Consider the following 18,983-nt stretch of genomic DNA (forward strand, 5'->3'; position numbering starts at 1 on the left):
TGTAACCCTGGTACTTTGAGAGGTCAAGGCAGGTGGATCGCCTGATGCCAGGATTTCAAGAGCAGGCTGGGCAATATGGTGAAACCCCATCTTTACTAAAAATACAAAAATTAGCTGGGCATGGTGACATGTGCCTGTAATCCTAGCTACTCAGGAGGCTGAGGCACAAGGAATCACTTGAACCTGGGAGGTGGAGGCTGCAGTGAGCCAAGATCGTACCACTGCACTCCAGAGCAGACTCTGTCTCAAAAAAAAAAAAAAAAAAAAATTCTGGAACTATAGTGTGGTTTTCCCCCCTCAAAATCTACACAATTGTTGGCAAGATCATTTGTTTATTCAGAAAGCAGTGAACAGGATGCTACAGGGCTGTCAGTGAACCACCCTGCTTCTAAAGATTTGGCAAACTCCTGCTGGCTCAGGAAAGCTCCCAGCAGGCAAGAAGAGGGGGCTCCTTCACGTCTGATGTCCCAACAATACCAGCTCTTTGGAGGTCAAATGACTACCTGGTTCTTTGGCCCATGTATGGAACTTTTCTCATCCCACAGGAAATCCTCTCTTAGTAGTTTCAAGGGGGGCTTCCCTTTAAAACTCTCCCCATTTCTCTTTCCTCTTCTCTGAAGTCCTGTAATCTAGAGCTGGATAGGGCTGGATCCAAGACCCGTGGGGCCTGGTGTTTTTATAGTTGATGGTGGTGGTGGTGGTAGGGAGTTCCTTTAAGGAAAAAAATACAAAATTACAAATATAAAGTCACTAGGGTCAGGGCCTTTAGAAGAGGCCTATCCAAATGAGGGTCTGTGAAGGGGAAGCTTCATTAGCTTCCAGTAAATATGTCCCTGGAGCCAGATTATACTCCAAAGGAAATTGGATGTTTGCCTGAGGACTATGGGTGGTGGAATGTCCTGTGTGTTTTTCCTTTTGCATAAGGAGGAAGCTTTAGAACCCTGCTGTGTTCCCACTTGAAAGCCCTGTCTTCAAGACTGATCCTGGAGGACATTACCCATCTTATTCTGAGGTAGCTATTTTATTCTGTATTGCTTCTGCTGTGTCACGCCGCCACTCCTGGACTGCCTGGTATGAAATAGACTGGTTAAGTCTGTAACAGGCAGAGCCCTCCTCCAAGGAAATATCTTCTCTAACCCCTAGCAGTCTAACTTCAAAATCACTATGTATGAAGAGGGACCTCTAGTGGTCATTTGCAAAGGTCACATCACTGCTACCTTCTACCTATTATCTTACCGGTGTTCCAGCTGTCAACTCCGGGTCGGTCCCAATAGGTGGAGGGAGCAGAGGAATTAAACACCAACAGACAGTTCCCTGCTTGCTATCAATCTGGAGACAGGAAGCTTTGGAGGAAAGGGCACTGGTTTGGGGAGCATTCTCACTTGGGTGACTCTTTTATTAGTTTTGTCATTTTAACCCTGAGAGCCAGCTACACCTTCGTTTCCTTACCTGTAAAATGGTGATCATCATAGGCACTTTACAGGTGGATGTGAGGATTGAACGGTAGAACATGTGTAAAGAACATGTAAACCAGAATAGGTATCTGGTTAAAGTTAGTTCTCCTGGCAAGGCGCAGTGGCTCACACCTGTAATCCCAGCACTTTGGGAGGCTGAGGCGGGCGGATCACCTGAAGCCAGGAGTTGGAGACCAGTCTGGCCAACATGGTGGAAATCCCATCTTTACTAAAAATACAAAAATTAGCCAGGTGTGGTGGCGTGTGCCTGTAATCCCAGCTACTAGGGAGGCTGAGGCAGGAGAATCACTTGAACCCAGGAGGCAGAGGTTGCAGTGAGCCGAGACTGCGCCACTGCACTCCAGCCTGGGTGACAGAGTGAAACTCCATCTCAAAAAAATTAAAACTTAAAAAAAAAATAAAGTTAGTTCTCCTACATCTCCCTTCAAATGAAAAATTCATGGAGGGCAAAGAAGGAAGGAGAATATAGGATAGCTCAGGGGATTTTTTTGTTTTTGATATAGGTGGGTTGCAGAGCATAGGATGATGTCTTAGTCATCTCAGGCTAAGATGGGAGACCATCTCCCCAGAAAAATATACATATGCACACACACACACACACACACACAGAGTTTTGCCTACAATTTCAGCGGTTTCACTGACACTCTAAAGCTCATCCATAGAGGTTCAAGAAGCCAGATTTTAAAACTCTTAAGTTAGACACTTGGAAAAGGATGCCATGTGGCAGCCAAGAGTCTTGAAAGAATTCCAATCCCTGCTCTGCCACTAAATAGCTGTGTTACTTTGGACAAGTCTCTTTACTTCCCTGAACTTCATTTCCTCATGTACTAAAAAAGGGAGAAGACAGATGGAGGATTGCCAGATAAAAAACGTGATGCCTCGTTAAATTTTAATTCCAGAGAAACAATGATGTTTTAACATACAAGTATTAAAATATTGGCTTGTGATGAATTAGCACATAGTAGTTACCTACGTAGGACATACTTATACTGAAAAGATATTTGTTATTTACTTGAAATTCAAATTTAACTGAGTGCCCTGTATTTTTATTTGCTAAATCTGGCAACCCTATTTAGCCTTTCAGGTATTGCTTTAAGGTCAAAGATTTCTGGTGATGGAGGAATCCTAAGGGAATGAGAGGTTGGAGAATCACTGATTGTTGTTTAAGCTATGACCAGACGAGGTGCGGTGGCTCATGCTTGTGATCCCAGCACTTTGGGAGGCCGAGGCAGGAGGATCACTTGAGATCAGGAGTTCAAGACTAGCTTGGGCTAGAGAAACCCCATCTCAAAAATACAAAAATTAGCTGGGCATGGTGGTGCATGCTTGTAATCCCAGTTACTCAGGAGACTGAGGCAGGAGAATCACTTGAACGTGGGAGGCAGAGGTTGCACTGGGCCAAGATCGCATCGCTGCACTCCAGCCCGGGTAAAGGAGTGAGACTCTACCTCAAAAAACAAACAAACAAACAAACAAACAAGAAGAAGAAGAAAAAGAAGCTATGAACCATTTTAAGCAGTTTAGTGAATGCTGTGTTGGATTCTGGATGGAAAAGGCAACACATTGGGTCCCTGTGTTGCTAAAGAACCACTCTATCATTGCTAGGCTGTGCCGGCCAGATTCCTAGTTTTTCTGTCACTTTAAACAGTGGCATTGCCAGTGACGCGGCCAGATGACCCTGCTGGCCTGGGGCCCTCTAGCCATTTCCTGAGTCGCTGTCTCTGTCACACCAAGCTTGGTCACAGCTCCAGCTGTGGGATGGCCGTGCTCAGCAGTCAGTGCACTGCCCTGCATGCCTTTCCCACATTCTGGTTGTTTCTCCCTCCTATTCCTCATTCCCATACAAGAGAAAGTACTGTGAGGCCAGTGCACTCACGCAGCCAGCCCCCCGCAAGGCAGCCCTGTCACTCATCCTCTTCCAGGGCAGAGCACCCAACTTGCACCCTGAATTTGACTCAGAATGGGCATGCTGCCCACCTCTCCCTGCCTTGCCTCCTTCCTGAGGGCCCACGGTGCACTTGGCACTGTGCTGGATAATTTTCCTTAGCCGAGGACCTTTTGCCTTCTTCACTCTGGTCAATGACTTGTTCCATAGCCCATGGCTCTCAAAAGGAGATTCACAAACCACTGTGCAGAGTCCCTTGGAAGGCTTGTTAAAGATGAGATTCCTAAGACTCATCAGGACTGAAGAAGGAAATGTACTGAAGCTTTCCCCTAGTGATTTTAATACTTGCCTTAATCAGAAAGTCATGGCATCGGCTCCTGAAGTCCCTTGTCTGTTACCTTTCCAGAAGTACCTGGGCCTTGGGAATGGGAAGCAGATTGTTTTTTTTGTTTGTTTGTTTTGAGACAGGGTCTCTCTCTTTCACCCAGGCTGGAGTGCAGTGGCGTGATCACTCTCATTGCAGTCTTAACCTCCTGGGCTCAATCCATCTTCCCACCCCAGCCTCCCAAGTAGCTGGGACTACACGCCACTATGCCTGGCTAATTTTTGTAATTTTTTTTTTGCATTTTTGTAGAGATGAGGTTTCATCATGTTGCCCAGGCTGATCTCAAACTCCTGGGCTCGAGCAATCCACCCACCTCACTTTCAAAGTGTTGGGATTACAGGCATGAGCCGCTGCACCCTGCCAGATTGGTCTTTATTCCCAGGAATGTTCAGACTCAAGGCTGCTCTTCCTGTCTCTCTCTTGGTCTGTGCCACTTGTGGAAGCTGTGGAGTATTGGACTCTGTAAATACTCCAAGCAGCCAAGCTACTTAGGCTTAATGGTTAACTACTGGGCTTAACTACTCACAGAAGAATGATTTCTCCCTAGAAAAGAGGAATGTTCCCTAGAAAAGAGGAATGTTCCTGGGATTTATATGACCTTGCACAGGTCACATGACTTCTTTGACTCTCCAGCAGGGGCACCATGATACCATTTTTCTTATCTGAAATACCTCCTCAGCACCTGAGGCCACTCTGCATGGCTCCTGATCCTCATTAATGTCCAGCTGCACAATGTAAGACCTTCAAAAGCCCAGAGCTTGTTTTACTCATCCATGTATCACCACTTAATGTTATGGAGAGCTGGAAGCACCGTTCATCTTACAGATATCATAGCTTCGTATAGTTATTATAACAATTTTTCACAGGTGGCAGTAGAGTGACTAGAGAAGCCGTCTTTTCCCTAATTCATGACAAAGCCACCATATTGGCTTGGCTGCAGTTGGCATCCCCAATACTTAGAATACTTAGCACATGGTAGATACTCAACAAATATCTGCTAAATACATTTCCCCAATATTCTGGTCACAAAAATGTCATACAGAAAAGTTGAAACAATAGTACAGTGAAGATCTATAGACCCCTATTTAGACTGAATCAGCGTTATCATTTGCTATATTTGCTTTGCGTGTGTGCGTTTGCTCTTCTTGCTGAATCATTTGAAAGGTAGTAGCAATCATCACGATACTTGACCCATAAATATTTCAGCAGGCATCTCTTGAGAATTAGAACAGTCTATATATAACTGCAATACCATTATCACGACTAATAATAATTAACCATTATTTCCTAATATCCAATTGTCGAAGTTGCTGGTCGTGCTCTACTCACATCCCCTGGGCCTATCTAGAAGTTACCTGCGGTGAGTTCCTGTACAGCCAGTGGCTTCCTGAGCATCTGCATGGACATCCTGGCCAGCTTGAGAGTGTATACTCTGCCCTTGCAGGGCACGCTGAAAGTGCCAGAGTCAACACCTTGAGAGTGTCCCTCAGCCGGAGATAGAGAGAAGTTGGTGATAAATACTGACACTTCTTCCCCATCAGGAGTTGATTCTGAGGTGTGTTCCTCAGACCTTGTCCAAGGCTCCAGGGGGACAGTTGCTTACAGCAGTAACCTGTTCATTAACACATTCTTTGCTAGTTTCCTCCCTTTCCTACCTTACTTCCTTACTATGCTTCCTGAGATCACCTTTGTTCTTTTTTTGAGACAGGATCTCACTCTTGCCAAGGCTGGAATGCAGTGGCTCAATCTCAGCTCATCACAACCTCTGCCTCCCAAGCTCAAGGGATTCTCCCACCTCAGCCTCCCGAGGAGCTAGGATTACAGGCGCACGCCACTACCGTGTGGCTAAATTTTGTATTTTTAGTAGAGACGGGGTTTCACCATATTGGCCAGGCTGGTCTTGAACTCCTAGCCTCCAATGATCTACCCACCCCACCTTGGCCGCTCAAAGTGTTGAGATTACAGGCGTGAGCCACCGCCTGGCCAAGATCACCTTTATATAAACTCCTTACACTCAAAGCTCTGTCTCAGGGTCTGCTTTGGAGGGACCGAGAACCAAGACACCAACCACTCCATTGCTAAATTCATTTTAAAATGACAGTGTTGGATCCCTAGAGAAGCAAACTCAAGGGCTGGACACTGTGGCTCACGCCTGTAATCCCAGCAATTTGGGAGGCCGGGGCAGGCGGATCACCTGAGGTCAGGAGTTCAAGACCAGCCTGACCAACATGGTAAAAACCCCTTCTCTACTAAAAATACAAAATTAGCTGGGCCTGGTGGTGCCTGCCTGTAATCCCAGCTTCATGGGAGGCTGAAGCAGGAGAATCGCTTGAACCCGGGGGACGGAGATTGTGGTGAGCCGAGATCGTGCCATTGCACTCCAGCCTGGGTAAAAGGAGCAAAACTCCAACTCAAAAAAAAAAAAGCAAACTCAGAGCTTGCTTAGGTGGTACTTGCATACCAGCCAACAGGAGCTGCTCTTAGCTCTGATTTTTGCTTGAAGAGTGCTATAGTGAGATTATGTTCATTTAGGATGCCCTGCCCAGCTTACATTAATAATAATAGTGATAAGAGCTACTGTTTACTAAGAGCTTACTGCGTGGCAACTTCACATGCTTCATTTCATTTAATCCTCACAGTGACTCTGTAGAGAGGTTACTATTACTATTCCCATTGTATTGATGAAGACCCTGAGGCTCACAGAGGTAAAATAACTTTTCAAAGTAACACAACTAGTAAGAGGCAGATCGCTGGTATGCTTCAGCCGTGTGTTAAAATGTGTGGATAACTAGCTGGGTGTGGTGGTGCATGCCTGTAATCCCAGCTACTTGGGAGGCTGAGGCAGGAGAATTGCTTGAACTCAGGAAGCGGAGGTCGTGGTGAGCCAAGGTTGCGCCATGGCCCTCCAGCCTGGGCAACGAGAGTGAAACTCCGTCTCAAAAAAAAAAACAAACTGTGGATAACTATAAGTATTCTTCTGTTATATTTTTGTGTAAATGGGAACAATAGTACTTGGCAGATAAAATTTGCATTGTTAGCAATACCATAAACATCGTGTAATGTAAGGATCCCCCAGTCAGGTGAGAGCCTCAAGGGGATGAAACTGTTCCCTAGGCCAAGGTGGGTAGATTGCTTGCGGCCAGTTCGAAACCAGCCTAGGAAACATGGTGAAATTTCATCTCTACCAAAAATATACATATAAACAAAGCTTAGCTGGGCATGGTGACACACACCGGTAGTCCTAGCTCCTTGGGAGGCTGGGAGGCAGAGGTGGCAGTCAGCCTTAATCGTGCCATTGCACTCCAGCCTGGGTGACAGAGTGAAACCCTGCCTCAAAAAACAAAAAACAAAAAACTGTTGCCTGCCATACCTGGCTTGGTACAGCTTATGTGCAGGGTTTGGGTTACTAGTGGTAACTAAGACTTTTCCAGCATTATTTAAGTTGTGTCGAATCTTCCAATGATTTCGCTGCTGTGAAAGTCAAACTTCTCCTTGGATTTGTCCCATCACAATCTCCCAACTAGTAGATGATCAAAACGCAGTCATCTTACTTGAATATGACAATATTCAGTGAGTTGCACTACAGATTTTTGTGCAAGTTCAGGCTTTCTTAGAACAAAACATCCCTGTTAGTAATATCCGGCCCCACCTAGTAACCTAGGTACATATAGAAAGGTAGATCTTAAGAAGGTGTCTTTCCCAATTACTGTCTTCTCCAGGACTCCATAAAGAGAAACAGACTTTGAACCCAAGTTATCTTATTTATTTGACCCTACTGTCATAAAGTGTTCAAATTCAAGTATTATAAAGGATTGTAACAGGGAAAGCATTTAGGGTTTTCAGGCGGAGAAACAGCTGGCCAAGGAAGTCAGCTTCTCGGAGCTCAAGAGGTAAGTGGTAAGACTGTCTTACATAGAAAGTAGACAGTCATACAGATTAAAAACAAGCCAAATGAGGGAAATACATTTTGAAAAAGTTGCTGGCTCAGTGGAGTGGAGGGAAAGAGAAGACACAGATTCGCCCCCTTAATAGGGCGGGGTGAGGTCTGCCAGGAAGCCTGCACTTGCAGTTTTTATTGAGTACCTGTAGCGGAGCATGCTTGAGAAAACTCTGCTAGTGACCACATTCTGAAATCATCACTGTTACAACACTGTGATGATAGAAATCTTCTTGGCAAATATTTAAAATTACAAAAGAATCAATATTCGTAGTAATTGCATCTTACAAAAAGATTGATGCGGGCTCGTCTGCCAGAAAGGGTGGGCCTGGGATGAATGAAATTTACTCCTGTCAGGACATGCCTGGGACAGCGGAGGAGTAGAGCAGGTCCAGAGAAGTCATAGGTATGTTTCAGCTCTTGAAAGTTAAGGGGAGAGAACTCCAAATGGCCAGGGAGTGGAAGGGATTAGCGGCAGCTTCTTTTTTTTTTTTTTTTTTTTTTCCTTTTTGAGACTAAGTCTTGCACTGTCACCCAGGCTGGAGTGCAGTGGCATGATTTCAGCTTAACGCAACCTCCGCCTCCTGGGTTCAAGTGATTCTCCTGCCTCAGTCCCTGGGTAGCTGGGATTACAAGCACCCGCCACCATGCCTGGCTATTTTTTTTGTTGTTTTTTGTATTTTTAGTAGCAATGTATTTTTGTATTTTGTATTTCTAGTAGAGATGGGGTTTCACCATATTGGTCAGGATAGTCTCAAACGCCTGACCTCAGGTAATCAACCCGCCTCAGCCTCCCAGATCACACTGGGATTACAGGTGTGAGCCACTGCGCCCAGCCTAACAGCAACTTCTTAAAGGGAAAGAATATTAATCTAGGCAGTAGATTGGGTAGGAGGGTGGTTAAGAGTAGGGTATAGTAAACCGGGTGTGGTGGCTCATGCCTGTAATCACAGCACTTTGGGAGGCTTGAGGCAGGCAGATCACCTGAGGTCGGGAGTTCGAGACCAGCCTGACCAACGTGGAGAAACTGTCTCCACTAAAAATACAAAATTAGCCGGGCGTGTGCTGCATGCCTGTAATCTCCCCAGCTACTTGGGGGGCTGAGGAAGGAGAATCCCTTGAACCTGGGAGGTGGAGGTTTCGGAGAGCGGAGATTGAGCCATTGCACTCCAGCCTGGGCAACAAGAGCAAAGCTCCATCTCCAAAAAAAAAAAAAAAAAGAGTAGGGTGGTAGTAGTGTAGTTAAGAACATGGTCTTGGGAGCCCTGGGTTCAAACTCTGACCTTGACATTTACTATATATGGGATCTTGGGCAAATTACATAATCTTTTAAAATCTATAGAAACTACTTCAAGAGGGCTGTTGGAGGCTTGTGACTGAAATAATGTATGTAAAGTGCTTAGCACAGTCCCTGTTGCAGAGACTTTTCCATATGCGGCTCCACTGTATTTATAGTAGTACTCTTGAAAGGAAGTAATCAATATATGTTTTTTTCCCAGATGGAAGTGGAGAATATCTTAGGGAGAGTTGAAGCAAAAGCAAGAAGGGAGAAAGGACCCCTTTTTTATTTATTGTTTTTAGTCCATACGGGTCAAGAGGAAGAGAGAGAGAGAAAGAGAGAGAGAGAAAGAATAGTGGGAGAAAGCCAAGATTAACATGGTTTAAAACTAGAAGCCACGTTTCAGTTGAGTCTTTTCTAAGTACACACCATTTGAATCTATGGGATTTGGAATATTCTCAAAAACTCTCTATTATCAGAGAAAAACTTTACAAAAACAACCCAAGAGAAGCTTTCAGAACAAGAATTGTTTTGTTCAATAGGGACTGTCTAAGAATGACACAAGTTTCATTCTGTTTGTTTCTCTAGGGAAGACTGGTTTTATCTTCCCCGGGGTACCCTAACGCTGGTCTATCTGTCACAGCCTATTTCCTTGTGATTTTCTTTAAGATGCTTTAAAAAAATTTTTTCTTACTACTAAATGTACTTTGAACTTGGTCAGACAGGGTTGTTTAATTAAAAGCTAGAAGTAGTACCGTTATAGCTGTGATGATTCATCTGGGACTTCACTTTAAATGTGCAATAGACAGAAGGAAGGTTCACAAACTCATTGTAGACCAAAGTACAAAACTAGCTGTGCTCTTTTTCCCTGAGTAGATCCGACGTTAACTCATTAAAGATGGCATGGAAGCACAGTGTCATCATGCAAATGGGAAGATTTCTTCTCTTAGTAATTTTATTTCTGCCATGTGAGATGACAAGTAAGTTAAAGTTCTTTTTGGCCTCTTTTTAGATAAAGAAAAATTTCTGATTAAGAAAAATGATCACTGGGCATTGGATATATCCTTAAATTTCAAATTGGAATGACTATGCAGTTAGCATGGCTCACAGTCCATGAGTCAGATAACAATAAGAAATCAAATGGAAAAATATTGTTTTCAGGGTTTTATTGTTACAAGACAAGGTGAAATATTCTGTTATCTCCAGAGCTACCACCAGAATCCTCCTACATTTGAATGCATTTTATTACTAATGTTATCCCAAATCATCTTCTGTTTATCTAAACATACCGTTTCACATGAAAATCTTTCCAGCATTTGCTCCCCCACCACTCTTTTCTGATTTGAAAAGTAATGCATAGTCATTGTAAAATAAATTAGGCAGTCTATAAAAAAATAAAGTACAAATCCCTCCAAAATATTTTCATCCAGAGATGACAATCACTCAATATTTTGGTACCTATTCCTCCATATTTTAAAAATATACTAGACAACAATACCATTATCTTTACAAGTAGCTTAAGTTTTTTTTGTTTGTTTTTGTTTTTGAGATGGAGTCTCACTCATGTTGCCCAGGCTGGAATGCAGTGGTGAGATCTCAGCTCACTGCAACCTTCACCTCCCGGGTTTAAGTGATTCTCCTGCCTCAGCCTCCTGAGTAGCTGGGATTACAGGTGCCCCCCACCACACCTGGCTACTTTTTTTTAGTAGAGATGGGGTTTCACTATGTTGGCCAGGCTGGTCTTGAACTCCTGACCTCAGGTGATCCACCCACCTCCGCCTCCCAACATGCTGGGATTACAGGCGTGAGCCACCGTGACCGGCCAGCATAAGTCTTTTAAAAGGAAGATTAATGTGTTTATAGACTATATTAACAAATATTGTCTGGGATGCAGGTTTGTGACAGATAAAGTTCCTTTTTAGCCTTTGTTACTTACTTTTAAAACAGGAAAATAAAAACCGAAATTCAGGTGTATTACTATGCAATGAATAGATTTCTAAAAGTCACAGCCGAAAAAAGAAAACAAAGCAAAACTATGTATTCTGATCACCCAACCCACGAAGACAAACCCCGCAACTTAAACCTACCACACAAACCCCAACTAGTTAAACATCTTTTTATTTTTCTTCACTACCAAAACAATATTAAAACATTACAGATGCAAGATCCAATTTGTCCATAATCCTATCATTTAATCAGAAAAGTGTTTTAAAATCAGTTCTTACCTGTAAGCATGTGCAATTTTAATAAAGCTGTAGTAATTATTAGAGCTTTAACTTATATTCTGCCTTTTTGCCTAATGTCATGCCTTATTTTTCCATTTCATTCCCTTGTTTTCCTACTTTCAACTCCTTCAAGTAAACAAATTAAATACAGTATGTGTATATGTATATATGTATATACATATACATATGTATGTGTGTATATTCAATATATATGAGATTTTTTCCCCAAGTCTTTTTTCCATATTTACACACACACACACACACACGATCTTTCTGTATGTATTGGTTTCTAATCTGGTGGTTCGCAAACTTCACTGCATATTAGAATCACCTGGGGGCGGGTAGGTGGAGTGTTTTAACCACCACAATGCCCAGGTTGCACTCATGTCAACTAATCAGATGTCTGGGGATGAGAATCAGTCATCAGTACTTTGTTTTGGAGGCAGGGTCTTGCTCTATCACCCAGGCTGGAGTGCAGTGGTGTAATCTTGGCTCACTGCAACCTCCACATCCTGGGCTCAAGCGATTCTCCCACCTTTTCCTCCTGAGTAGCTGTAAGTACAGGTGTACACCACCACGCCTGGCTAATTTTTATTTTTAATCGTAGAGACAGGGGTTTCACCATGTTACCCAGGCTAGTCTTGAACTTCTGAGCTCAAGCGATCCTCCCACCTCCACCTCCCAAAGTGCTGGGATTACAGGCGTGAGCCACAGTGCCTGGCTACATTAGTACTTTTTAAAAGATCCCCTGGTGATTCCAATGTGCGCCAAAATTTGATGACCACATTTTAATCTTTTTCCTTTTCAGATAACAATACATTATGAATATTTTTCATTATAAAATCATATAGAGCAATATGACTGTTTTTAATTGTTGAGAGTTTATTTTGTTCTACTGATGTACATAACTTATTTAACCAATCCCCTGTTCATGGGCATTTAGGTGGTTTATCTGTATAGCTGTATGTCTAAATAGTTTCTCCCTATACTCCCAGGTTCTGTTTTAACTGTGAATGGTAAAACTGAGAACTATATCCTGGATACTACACCTGGCTCCCAAGAATCTCTGATATGTGCTGTTCAAAACCACACCAGAGAGGAAGAACTGCTCTGGTACCGAGAAGCAGGGAGAGTGGATTTGAAATCTGGAAACAAAATCAATTCCAGCTCTGTCTGTGTCTCTTCCATCAGTGAAAATGACAACGGAATCAGCTTTACCTGCAGGCTGGGGAGGGATCAGTCTGTGTCCATTTCAGTGGTGCTGAATGTTACTTGTGAGTAAGGGGAAAAGACACAGCTAGTGGGTCTTTCATGTCTGTAACACAGGAAATGGTAATTGAAATCTAGGTCTTGGTATTGCCAAATTGCCCAATTTATGCTCCCACCACAACGCATAAGAGTACCTATTTCCCCTCATCCTCATGAGCACTGAGTATCATCAAACTCTAAGAATTTACCAGCCTCAATTGAAATTTTCTTTTCCTTATTTTTTTTTTTGAGACAGAGCCTCACTCTGTTGGCCAGGCTGGAATGCAGTGGCGCGATCTCGGCTCACTTCAATCTCCGCCTCCCAGGTTCATGCAATTCTCCTGCCTCAGCCTCCTGAGTAGCTGGGACTACAAGCACGTACCACCACTTCCGGCTAATTTTTAATTCTTGTATTTTTAGTAGAGACAGGGGTTTCAGCATGCTGGCCAGGCTGGTCTCTAGCTCCTGACCTCAAGTGATCCGCCTATGTCAGCCTCTCAAACTGCTGGGATTATAGGCATGAGCCACTGAGCCCAGCCTATTTTCATTATTTAAATTAAGAATGAAAGCATTCACCTTTGCATAAATATATTGGCCTTTTTTAAATGAAATGCCTGTTTGTATCCTTAACTCGTTTTTTTTTTTTTTTTTTCTGTTGGGTTTTATGCTTTTTCTCATTAATCTGTACAAGGTTAAGGACATTAGTCCTTTGTCATTTTGAATTGTAAGTATTTCTCCTATTTGTTTTTGAAAATTTTTTTAGTTCTTTTCTTGCCATATTGATTTTAAATGTTTATATATTTAAAGTTACAAGTCTTTTCCTTTGTAGTGCCTAGCTTTTGTGCTGCTTAGACAGATTTTCATGGCGGGGCACAGTGGCTCATGCCTGTAATCCCACCACTTTGGAAGATCAGGAGTTCAAGACCAGTCTGACCAGCCTCTACAAGAAATACAAAAATTAGCCAGGCGCAGTGGTGGGCACCTGTAATCTCAGCTACTCAGGAGGCTGAGGCAGGAGAATTGCTTGAACCCAAGAAGCGGAGGTTGTAATGAGCTGAGATGCCACCACTGCACTCCAGCCTGGGCAACAGAGTGAGACCCCATCTCAAAAAAAAAAAAAAAAAGAAAAGAAAAAGAAAAAAACGATTTTTATTAGGGAATCTTCAAACCTCACCTTAAAATAAAAAAACATGAAGCTCTTCAATGCATGGGTTCCAGATATTGGTAACCCACTGATGGAACTGTACAGGCTTAGGGGACTGTCAAGTGATACTATGTATGTGATCACACGGGTCGCTGGGTGAAAAGCTGGTTCTGCATGAGAATGGTGTGGATGGTATGGTGATGGGTGAGGTAGGATGGTGCAGTATGATTTGGTAGAAAGACCCTATCTCTACAAACATAACATAGTGAGACCCTATTCCTACAAAAAAAAAAAAAAAGTTTGTTTTTAGTTAGCTGGGCATGGTGGTATACACTGGTAGCCCCAGCTACTTGGGAGGCTGAGGTGAGAGGATCACCTGAGCCCAAAAGCTTGAGGCTTCAGTGAGGTGTGATTGTGCCAACCTGGGCAACAGAGTGAGACCCTGTCTCAAAAAAAAAAAAAAAAAAAAAAAAGACAGCTAAGGAAACTAAGGCCCAGAATAGGGGCTCAAATCATAGCTGCAGCTGAGAACAAAACACTAATTCCCAAGCTTTTAATCTAGTGCTTGAGTGCTTACTCCATGAAACTTTTAATTTAATTTAATTTTGAGACAGCGTCTCACTCTGTCAGTTAGGTGGCACAATCGCAGCTCGCTGTAACCTCTGTCTCCCAGGCTCAAGCGATCTGCACAGGAGTCTCAGCCTCCCAAGTAGCTGGGACTACAGGTGCACACCACCATGCCGAGCTGATTTTTGCATTTTTTTTGTAGAGATGGGGTTTTGCTATGTTGCCCAGGCTGATGGAGCCCTCTTAAGGGAGACAAGGCAGAAATGCCGACAATGTGATTTGATGACTTAAAGAAATTGTTTTTAGTCCAGGTGCAGTGCCTCACACCTGTAATCCCAGCATTTTGGGAGACTGAGGCAGGTGGATCACCTGAAGTCAGGAGTTCAAGACCAGCCTGGCCAACATGATGAAACCCTGTCTCTACTAAAAATAGAAAAATTAGCGGGGCATGGTGGTATATGCCTCCATAGTCCCAGCTAATCAGGAGGCTGAGGCGGAGAATTGCTTGAACCTAGGAGGTGGAGGTTGCAGTGAGCCGTGATCACAACACTGCACTCCAGCCTGGGTGACAGAGTGAGACTCCGTCTCAAAAAAAAAAAAAAAAAAGTTTTCAGTTTTCCAGCCTCAATCCACTTTTTAAATCGTCTTTATAACAATCTCCTAAATATCATTGTTGCTAAGTGGGTGTGTGTGTATAGTTAATTGCTCAGTAATCCGCAATGTTAACACTGACACAAACTCATCAACAAATAAATCAAAATGAGCTCATAAAATGTGACAATGATATTATGTACCATTCAAAGGCAGTACCATTCTTGTTATAAATAGCAGATTAAGAACCAAATGGAAGCTTGATAACACACTGTTTGGGGTAGAATGTGGAGAAACAGGTTCTCTTATACATCATTGCTGAAAGTTTAACTTGAGAACACCTCTTTCGTAATACCTATCAAAATTTAAAGTGTGCAATCCTATGACACAGCATTTCTCCTTCTAGATATTAACCTTGGAGAAATACATGCACATGAGCATAAAGAGATATGGACGAGGATGTTTATTGTAGCATTGTTTAACATTTTAACATGAAAACAATCTAATGCCCATCAAAACACAAATGATTAAAAAGGCACACATCATACGATAGCATTCTAAAAGCAATAAGCTAGATCTCTGTGGTTCAGTATGAATATATCTAAAAAGCATGCAAGTTATTGAGAGAAATGAAGTATTTTATGTAAATCCTTCCCATGCTCCTAAAATAATACCATATATTTCCTATGGGTACGCTATATATAGAGAAAACTATTTAAGAGAAAAGAAATATAGGGAAGGATTTACACCAAACTCATAGCAGTGGGTATCTCTGGAGATTCAGGAAGTGACCAAGTTGGACCTTAGCTTTATCTGAAATGTACTAATTTTTAGAGAGGGGATATTCACATATACTGATATGCTTAAATTAATTTCAAATCATCACATAAAAAGAAGTCACTAACAGAATCTGTCCACAAATGGAATTGTTCTATTTGGCAATTAGGTTCTCTATTCCAGCAGCTTCCTACATATCTGAATACCATATAACATCCTTGTTGGATATGATACAGAATTCAAGCTCATTCCAAAGAGCAACAAAATGTCATTCTTCTGAGAGAGTTATTAATAGCACAGCCTACTCAGGGTCTAATTATTCAGTGTGCAGATTATACAAGCTCCTTTTTCCTCCTTCTCCGCCTCTACCTTTTTCCTAGTTCCACTCTCCAACCATTTCGTTACTATTCTGCACCTCTGCCGGAATATGCAAGGTGATATACATTGTCTGTGGGTCTACAACTGCCTTTATTGTAGAGGGAATAAGGAGTTGCTCACATGGAGCAATGAGAGGGGACTCACTTGCCTTCCACAGATGCCAGAGTTGTCATGCTTAGAACACCTTCTGGGAGGAGGATATTATTTCTAGAGGATCACTGAGAAAACACAAAGATGCATTGGTAAATATGTTACCAAGGCAATGGTTAGAGAAAATGCAAACAGACAGTGAGAGTAACCCTCAAAACCACCACCACCGTAATAATAGTAGCTAGCACTGTGGCAAATGCTTTACAGGGATTATTTTATTTAATCTTTACAGCAACTCATGAGATGTATGATTATCCCATTTTTTTAAAATGTGAGAAACAGAGGTCTTAACAGTTAACTGCCTCAAAGTCACAGTAAATGGTGTGGATGGAATGAGGTCTAACTGCAATGTATGTCTTCTTAATTTTGTACTGTCTTGTGCAACACTAACACAGATTGTTTTATTAATTCTCAGAGAACAAAGACTCAAGGCTTATACTCTTGGATAGTGTTACAAATTGTCTGCTTGTCATAGATTCATTACTATATATATTATGTTCATAATCCTATGTTAGTTCATGGTTTGTCTTCTTCATCACATTAAAAGTTGTATGAGATTTGGAACTGGAAATATTATTTGCCCTTGTTACCCCAGTGCTTGGCACACAGTACGTATTTAATAAATTTTTGTCAAATGAATAAATAACCAGATGAGATAGACTGAAGGAAGACCTTGATCTCTGACAGTGAACTATTGCTTATCTGCTAATTAAATCTAAATGCTTGAGTCTTGCAGTTCCTCCTCTCCTAAGTGGAAATGACTTCCAAACGGTTGAGGAAGGCAGTAATGTGAAGTTGGATTGCAATGTGAAAGCCAACCCCCAGGCTCAAATGATGTGGTACAAAAACAGCAGTCTCCTGGATTTAGAGAAAAGCCATCACCAAATCCAACAGACAAGTGAGTCTCTTCAGCTGTCAATCACCAAAGTCAAGAAATCTGACAATGGAACCTACAGTTGTATTGCAAAGTCACCTCTGAAAACGGAGAGCTTGGACTTTCACTTGATTGTTAAAGGTAACACTCTTTTTAAGTAATACCCAGCACAGTGCAAAACTCAGACTAGATGCTCAGTAAATATTTTTGGTGACAATAAACAATAATAACAGTTATAATTAGTAGCTAGGATTTTCTTTGGAGAATCATCCCCATCCAAGGATTTTTCCACTAAGATTCCTAGTCCATCCTTTCAGGGAAATCTTGCCCATTCCATATAGGACACTGTTTTTTGAGCAAAGATCCTTTCTTAGAACCAAATATAGAAAACAATTCTGCTTGGCTTTTAGGGAGGAGAATTTCCATGAATTCTTCTGGGCAACAAGGTGTATAGCAACTAGACTTTGGAGTTCACAGCCTCATAACAACAGAAGGGAAGTAAAGAGACACAGAGAGAAGAAAAATTAGGACTAGATAAGAAAATAGATCTCTGCAGTCACTCCTAACTCAAATTCTAGCCTGTAGGCTAATCAGCAGAGAGAGTAGGTAAAAAATCAGACGGAAGAAAGCCCTTTCTCTTGGATTCATGCTTCATCTACCCAGGGTTATCACCTCTACAATGACAGAACAAATGAAGCTCTGAGGGGTTTCCCCTCCTCATATTTTTTGCTCATACAAAAAGAGAAAGGCAAAATACCCGGGGTAGCAGATGCTGAAAATGCTTATTCACACATTGTCTCATGCCAGTATACCAGGCGCAGCCCAACAAGCTGAGACTCCTATATCTTGTTAGAACAGTATTCACTTTGTCATTTGCCTCTTTGTACCCCCTAATTGCCAGTCTTGCCAGTCCCCAGGAAGCCAACTGAACCCCTGCCCGAAGTGTTGTGGTGATGTAACCATGGGATGTTTTATTTTCTTCCTCGTGAGGGGAAGGGTTATGGGATATGAACAGGGCGGCTGGCTGGTGGGGAAGAGGAGTTGCTGGTGGTTGAATACCCATCACTGTGATTCGTGGCATGATAAGTAATTCATCCTGCAGAGCAATAGCAATATGCCCAGGGGCTCCTTGTTTTAAAAGCCAAACCCACCTGTAATTCCAGCACTTTGGGAGGCCAAGGCAGGTGGATCACCTGAGGTCAGGAGTTCAAGACCAACCTGATCAACATGGAGAAACCCTGTCTCTACTGAAAAAAAAAAATACAAAATTAGCCAGGCGTGGTGGCACATGCCTGTAATATCAGCTACTCGGAGGCTGAGGCTGGAGAATTGCTTGAACCTGGGAGGTGGAGGTTTCAGTGAGCTGAGATGGCGCCATTGCACTCCAACCTGGGCAACAAGAGCAAAACTCCATCTCAAAACAAACAAACAAAAAAAAAAAAAACAAGCCCACAAATATCCTAAGTAACCATGGGATAGAAAAAGCTCTGTGGCTATTTACTTCCCCTAAGGACCACAAAAGCATGGAAGGGTGGGCCTCATGCCCTGCCATCGTAACTGACTACAAACACCACACTTGGAGACCAGGAAATTATATCCCTCCTGGTTAAGAAGAAATCATAATTGTTCTGTGTCACATTAAAAAAAAAATACAGCATATGTGGCAAACAGGATGCCAGCCTAGTACATTGGCTTTCAGGTGGGCAGAAACTTGTTTTGGGTAGGGCTCTTCCAAACCAACTGGTTTTTCTTATTTCTTCTTGCTTAGCTACTTCCCTGGCTGGTGGCATAAGCACTCTGCTGCTGGGGCTCAGGCTAAATGCCAAGATGTTCAGGAGCCCTTTCCTGGCTTCATGTCTCAGTGAGGAAGCTCCTAAATGAGGCCATGCAAAGCTACAAATTATATCACAGATCTTTTCTTGAGCATAAGATTTAGCCCATGTGTTGGGATTATTTAACCATGATGCATAGGGGAGGAAAATATCAGGTATGGTTACAAATGAGAGCATAAAACAGGACAAGGGGAGAGGCGTGGTTATGTAGTTACCCTTGCCAAAGTCTCTTTTTT

General features: G+C 42.5%; 1 protein-coding gene across 2 annotated transcripts in view; it reads left to right on the top strand.

Moving 5' to 3' along the window:
* The first annotated feature begins 930 nt into the window (after nucleotides 1–930).
* The window catches only part of TMIGD1 (transmembrane and immunoglobulin domain containing 1), a 24,949-nt gene continuing 6,896 nt past the window's right edge, over nucleotides 931–18,983 (top strand). The window contains exons 1-4 of one of the 2 annotated variants that reach the window (XM_032280985.1): nucleotides 931–1,012; nucleotides 9,838–9,941; nucleotides 12,182–12,460; nucleotides 16,778–17,056. In XM_032280985.1, coding sequence (XP_032136876.1) covers nucleotides 9,860–9,941; nucleotides 12,182–12,460; nucleotides 16,778–17,056 — 640 coding nt within the window. In that variant the 5' untranslated portion in view covers nucleotides 931–1,012; nucleotides 9,838–9,859. Of the gene's footprint in view, nucleotides 1,013–7,533; nucleotides 7,636–9,837; nucleotides 9,942–12,181; nucleotides 12,461–16,777; nucleotides 17,057–18,983 lie in introns of those variants that run through there. The other variant, XM_032280984.1, reaches the window with a different exon arrangement.

The sequence above is a fragment of the Sapajus apella genome, unplaced genomic scaffold (genome assembly GCF_009761245.1).
Source record: "Sapajus apella isolate SASKATOON/1434 unplaced genomic scaffold, GSC_monkey_1.0 scaffold12, whole genome shotgun sequence".
Lineage (NCBI taxonomy): Eukaryota > Metazoa > Chordata > Mammalia > Primates > Cebidae > Sapajus > Sapajus apella.